This window comes from Cynoglossus semilaevis, chromosome 1, assembly GCF_000523025.1.
Source record: "Cynoglossus semilaevis isolate Cse_v1.0 chromosome 1, Cse_v1.0, whole genome shotgun sequence".
NCBI lineage: Eukaryota > Metazoa > Chordata > Actinopteri > Pleuronectiformes > Cynoglossidae > Cynoglossus > Cynoglossus semilaevis.
Window position 1 is genome coordinate 1,930,888 of NC_024307.1, and position 6,628 is coordinate 1,937,515.

The window sequence follows — 6,628 nt, forward strand, 5'->3', positions numbered from 1 at the left end:
GGTCAACCGTCGACTGTTGTCTTACAGTCACTGCTGTGATCGGTCGACTGTTGTCGTACAGTCACTGCGGTGATCGGTCGACTGTCTGCAGAAGGACTTCTACCTCAGTCCCACTGCACCACTGGATGGCAGTGGTTCTAACTTATTCCTCGTTTTCCTTTGATATGAACAAGGTTTTGAACCAACAACTGTGTGGTAGAGCACAGAACCTGTCCTGTCCTGTCCTGTTCTGTCCTGTCCTGTCCTGTCCTGTCCTGTCCTGTCCTGTTCTGTCCTGTCCTGTCCTGCCCTGTTCTGTCCTGTCCTGTCCTGTCGTGTCCTGTTCTGTCCTGTCCTGCCCTGTTCTGTATGATGAATGATCTTTCCTTCCTCAGCTCCTTTGTTTGGTTGGAGAGGCCTTTGACAACTACAGTGACGACGTCTGCGGAGCCGTCGTCAACATCCGCACGAAAGGAGATAAAATAGCTGTGTGGACGTCAGACTACGAAAACCGTGACGCTGTGACACACATAGGGTGAGTGGTGTCTTCATTAGACGACTGATGATGGTGGTGATGAAGATGGTGGTGGTGGTGGTGATGAAGATGGTGGTGGTGATGATGAAGATGGTGGTGATGAAGATGGTGATGAAGATGATGGTGGGGATGATGATGATGGTGGTGATGATGATGATGGTGATGATGGTGGTGATGAAGATGGTGATGAAGATGATGGTGGTGATGATGATGGGGGGGATGATGATGATGGTGATGATGGGGGTGATGAAGATGGGGGTGATGATGATGATGGGGGGGATGATGATGATGGTGATGATGGTGGTGAGGAAGATGGGGGTGATGATGATGATGGGGGGGATGATGATGATGGTGATGATGGGGGTGATGAAGATGGGGGTGATGATGATGATGGGGGGGATGATGATGATGGTGATGATGGGGGTGATGAAGATGGGGGTGATGATGATGATGGGGGGGATGATGATGATGGTGATGATGGTGGTGATGAAGATGGTGATGATGAAGATGATAATAATAATAATAATAATGATGATGAAGATGATAATATTGATGATGATGAAGATGAGAGTAATGATGAAGATGATGATCTCCACAGGAGAGTCTACAAGGAGCGCCTGGGCCTCCCCATGAAGATGACCATTGGCTACCAGTCCCACGCAGACACGGCTACAAAAAGCGGTTCAACCACCAAGAACAAATTTGTGGTTTGAGGTCAGATTGACGCCTCGTTCATTTGTCTTATCTGTCCTCGGTCCATGTGTTTACTTTTGCTGCAAAGACTCTGTGGATGCCATCTAGAGGAAGTTGACGGGAAACCCAGTCCATGACGACGCCAGCACGCCACACGTCTCCATAAACCATGGCACACATACACACCTAATGTTCCACAACACTAACGATGTGAAGTTTTAATGATGAATGACACGCTACAAACTCAATATGTGGAGATTTTACTTGTTTAGTGACGGCAGCCAATCAAAAACATTGTCCTCAATGACATGAAATCTTTTTAATTTATTATATTAATTTTCCTGCATATCGTTAGTTTGTTAGATCTTTGTTCTACGAACCTTTTGCCTTGTACTGTTGCACATCATCGATCTTTGAAAGTATTTCATGACTCATTCATTTGAGTGTTAATATAAATAAAACATTGGTTTTGCAGTTACCACCTGATGATTCCTTCATTGCCACAGGGGGGCAGCAGAGGGAGCGGGAGCCAGTCAAACCGTCTGAGAAACCATAGGTCCACACAGATCTCTGAGAGAATTCTGAGACATTTTCAGTCAAAGACAACGATTTCAGTTTCGTCAAAAAGACAAATATTTATTTTCTGTTGACGATGTCCGATGTTTTCTTGGTGTTGCATTTTGGAGTTTCACTTGTGTCACGATGAATCCATTCCAAGAAGTGTTTCCAGTTGTCCGTTAGTGATGCTACGCCCCAGTGCAACCCTTCTGTTGCATTGCCACTAGGGCGGCGTTAAAATCTCACGGCAGCTGACAAATACAATCACACACTCAGGAGGATGAGGCGTGAAGTGTGACAAGAAAGTTCTTTAGGTTCCCCATGAAGTTCTGACCTCGGCTACCTTTAAAGGACGGCCGCGTCACGACACCTTGAACAAATACAGTTACGGGCCGATCTCTGTAGCTGCTTTGAAAGGAAACATTCTATTCAAGTTTCACAAAATTCATCCTGTACATTTGTGGACCCGACGGACCAATAACAGCAGGTAGAGGTCAGTGTTTCTCACCGTGAGGATGGTCAAATGATGGAGACGTTTGTCTTGTGATGAATCCATCATATCACAAATATCAACAAACCTTCCAGAAGTTTCTGTCTTAGTCCTCTGAACACATTAGTGACCTCAGCTGGTGGATGTGTGTATATTCATGTCACTAACTAAAAATGTTTAGTATTTTCCTGGAGAGCTGTTGTTTTAATAATGTGTTTCTAAGTCCACAGCGACGCTTTGGCCCAGAGGCAATGTCTCTGTCATTGGTGTGGAACCCCAGGGTTCACCTCCTGGGCAAGTTCGAATCCCGGTTAGGGCGGTTGGTACCTTCCAGTGGACTCACCACCCGCAGGAAGGTTTGGTACGGTGCAATGTGATTTGGGTGGCGACTGCTGCCCCCGCGACCCGGTAACGGATAAGCGGATGAAAATGGATGGATGGATGGAAGTCCACAGCGACACCGTGTGGATTTAATGGTTTAATCGACAGACTAAAGTAAACAAAGTTTCTCTGGTCCTCACATGGTTCCCTGGGTCTTCAAGGCCTCCTTGTTTTTCAATCAAAGGCGTCAAATGCATCAATACCTCAATGCCTCCAGCAGGAGGCGGCGTAGTTCGGCAGCTCACAGTCGTTATCAAAAGAGTTTCTAAGAAAAGAAAATATTACTGAGATGAAATTGACGTCACTGAGATGTTGTTAGGTTTTCTTTCAGTCGAGGTCCATCCTCTCCCTGCCCACTGGAGGGAGCTCTAACCCAGAATAAACTGGAGGGTGTCTGAGGCGACCGTCAGCTTTGATGGAAACATTTGTTTATGTTTAGATTAGTTTACCAGTTTAACTAATGGTTTCATTAGTTTACCAGTTTAACTAATGGTTTCATTAGTTTACCAGTTTAACTAATGGTTTCATTAGTTTAGCAGTTTAACTAATGGTTTCATTAGTTTACCAGTTTAACTAATGGTTTCATTAGTTTAGCAGTTTAACTAATGGTTTCATTAGTAGTCCGTCCTACATTAACACTGTACATATACATGTACATATACTTATATACATATTTATTTGGGTTGCAGTAGTACTTGAGAGGCAATGCGACCCCCAAACAGTAAATTGTATTGTATGGTGTACCGTGTACCGTGTACTGTGTACTGTGTACTGTGTACTGTGTACCGTGTACTGTGTACTGTGTACTGTGTACTGTGTACTGTGGCTGCAGTTCTAATTAGACCAGTAGCTGCAGACGTTTGTAAAGATGACTGTTATCATCTGAGCTCGGTGTAGAACGGTGTAGAAGACTCACCCTTCTCCTCGGGGAGCTGTGGGGAGCTGCTCACTGCCCTCCCCCAGCCTCCCCCAGCCTCCCCCAGAATCGATGGCAGGATTGTTAACCCAGATTAAATGACAAAGGAGGTAAAGGGGGGGGGGGGGCAGTTAGTTTTGTTAATCCTGGATTATATTTAAAGCTAACTCTCGGCCATGGCTAACGTAGCTTGTACAGGATACATGGATGTGTATATACATAAGTCTGTGTACATGTGTATATGTGTACATGGAAACACATACACAGTATATACTACATATATATCACCTGGGGTTGGTCCAGTCAACTATGACATCACTGGTTTCTTCAGTTACCAGAACAACACCGAGCTGTAAACTATTCCTAACTTCCTCACTCTCCGTCTTCACCGTGAGGTCATTTCCTGACTTTTCCGATGTGACTTTTGCTCATTTAATCACCGCCGCAAACCACTCTGCCCTTTTCTTCTTCTTCTCTTCGCTAATTAAAAAATTGACATTTAGTTTTCATTCTAATTGACAGACGAGTTCGTTTATTTAATACTGTTCTACTTAGTCTGACTGTCCCCAGGTCTGACTGTCCCCAGGTATGACTGTTCTCAAATCTGAATGTCCCCAGGTCTGACTGTCCCCAGTCTGATTGTCCCTAAGTCTGACTGTCCCCAGTCTGACTGTCCCCAGTCTGACTGTTCCCAGGTATGACTGTCCCCAGGTATGACTGTCCTCAAATCTGAATGTCCCCAGGTCTGACTGTCCCCAATCTGACTGTTCCCAGGTATGACTGTCCTAAAGTCTGACTGTCCCCAGGTCTCACTGTCCCCAGGTATGATTGTCCTCAAGTCTGAATATCCCCAGGTCTGACTGTCCCCAGTCTGACTGTCACCAATCTGACTGTTCCCAGGTATGACTGTCCCCAGGTATGACTGTCCTCAAGTCTGAATCTCCCCAGTCTGACTGTCCCTAGGTCTGACTCTCCTCAGTCTGACTGCCCCCGGTCTGACTGTCCCCAGGTCTGAATGTCCTCACTCTGACTGTCCCCAGGCATGACTGTCCCCAGGTATGATTGTCCTCAAGTCTGAATATCCCCAGGTCTGACTGTCCCCAGTCTGAATGTCCCTAGGTCTGACTGTCCCCAGTCTGACTGTCCCCAATCTTACTGTTCCCAGGTATGACTGTCCCCAGGTATGACTGTCCTCAAGTCTGAATCTCCCCGGTCTGACTGTCCCTAGGTCTGACTCTCCTCAGTCTGACTGTCCCCAGTTTGACTGTCCCTAAGTCTGACTGTCCCCAGTCTGACTGTTCCCAGGTATGACTGTCCTAAAGTCTGACTGTTCCCAGGTCTCACTGTCCTCAGTCTGACTGTCCCCAGGCATGACTGTCCCCAGGTATGATTGTCCTCAAGTCTGAATCTCCCCGGTCTGACTGTCCCTAGGTCTGACTGTCCCCAGTCTGACTGTTCCCAGGTATGACTGTCCCCAGGTATGACTGTCCTCAAGTCTGAATCTCCCCAGTCTGACTGTCCCTAGGTCTGACTCTCCTCAGTCTGACTGTCCCCAGTCTGACTGTCCCCAGGTCTGACTGTCCTCAGTCTGACTGTCCCCAGTCTGACTGTCTGACTGTGACTGTCCCCAGTCTGACTGTCCCTAGGTCTGACTCTCCTCAGTCTGACTGTCCCCAGTCTGACTGTCCCCAGTCTGACTGTTCCCAGGTCTGACTGTCCTCAGTCTGACTGTCCCCAGTTTGACTGTCCCTAAGTCTGACTGTCCCCAGTTTGACTGCCCCTAGGTCTGACCGTCCCCAGTTTGACTGTTCCCAGGTCTGACTGTCCTCAGTCTGACTGTCCCCAGTCTGACTGCCCCTAGGTCTGACCGTCCCCAGTCACTCCTCCAAAGACCACATGGTGGTCATCTCTGGACAGTCTTTCAGATCTGGACTCAGGTTTGACCACACAGTTGTTCCTGGACTACAGGTGAAGTGGACTGCTGTACTAGTGTAGGACAAATTAAACCAGGGTTGACATCACAGTCATAACGAGTGTCATTAGTGAGAGAGCTGTCATCAGGTTAATGCTCTGCCCTCCTCTAATCCCTCACACTTTAATAAACCAAGCAGTTGATCCTGTTGATCAGTCACCAACGGCCTAATGAAACACGCCTGTGTGTGTGTGTGAGTGTGAGTGTCACCTGGACTGTTTGTGGTTTTGCCTTTGGCTCTGAGAATCAGGGGCAGTTTTTCTTTCTATATAAAATATAATAATAACAATGACAATGATCTGCTCTTCACTTCTCGATCCAGGCCACGGCTGTTGTCAGGTCAGTCCACGGAGCCACAGCACAAACCTGGACCTGAAGTTTCAAAAAATATAATAATAACAATGACAATGATAATAATAATAATGATAATAATAATGATAATAACAATGATAATGATAATGATAATAACAATGATAATAATAATGATAATTATAATAACAATGATAATCATAATGATAATAACAATGACAATGATAATAATAATTATAATAACAATGACAATGATAATAATAATTATAATAACAATGACAATGATAATAATAATAATGATAATAATAATGATAATGATAATAACAATGATAATGATAATGATAATAACAATGATAATGATAATGATAATAACAATGATAATAACAATGATAATAACAATGATAATGATAATGATAATAACAATGATAATAATAATGATAATAATAATCAACTTTAGAAACTTAGACTTTAGAAAATAAGGATGTGGTCCAACCTAAGTGACAGAACTAAAACTAAAACTAAAACTAAAACAACCCTAACATATACAGTATATGTATGTATATGATTATAAATGATTAGACCAGATTAGACCAGATTAGATCAGACTGAAGTGGAGTAGAAGTTGGTGAATATTTCGGTCCAACGGTTCCAAACATTTTGTGCAGCACCGTTCTTTGGTGGAGCTCCACATCCAAGCATTAACAGCTGTCCCCAGAGGTGCCACGCCCCCACTTTGGGAACCACTGCTTAGTCAGAGATTTTTACATCATTTAAACAAATAATGGTCAAACTGGT

General features: G+C 44.7%; 1 protein-coding gene across 1 annotated transcript in view; it reads left to right on the forward strand.

Annotated features, from left to right (window-relative positions):
• eif4eb (eukaryotic translation initiation factor 4eb) overlaps positions 1-1,688 on the forward strand; it is a 12,657-nt gene extending 10,969 nt beyond the window's left edge. The window contains exons 6-7 of the mRNA XM_008310910.3: positions 375-514; positions 1,113-1,688. Coding sequence (XP_008309132.1) covers positions 375-514; positions 1,113-1,227 — 255 coding nt within the window. The 3' untranslated portion in view covers positions 1,228-1,688. The remainder of the gene's footprint in view (positions 1-374; positions 515-1,112) is intronic.
• Positions 1,689-6,628: the final 4,940 nt, after the last annotated feature.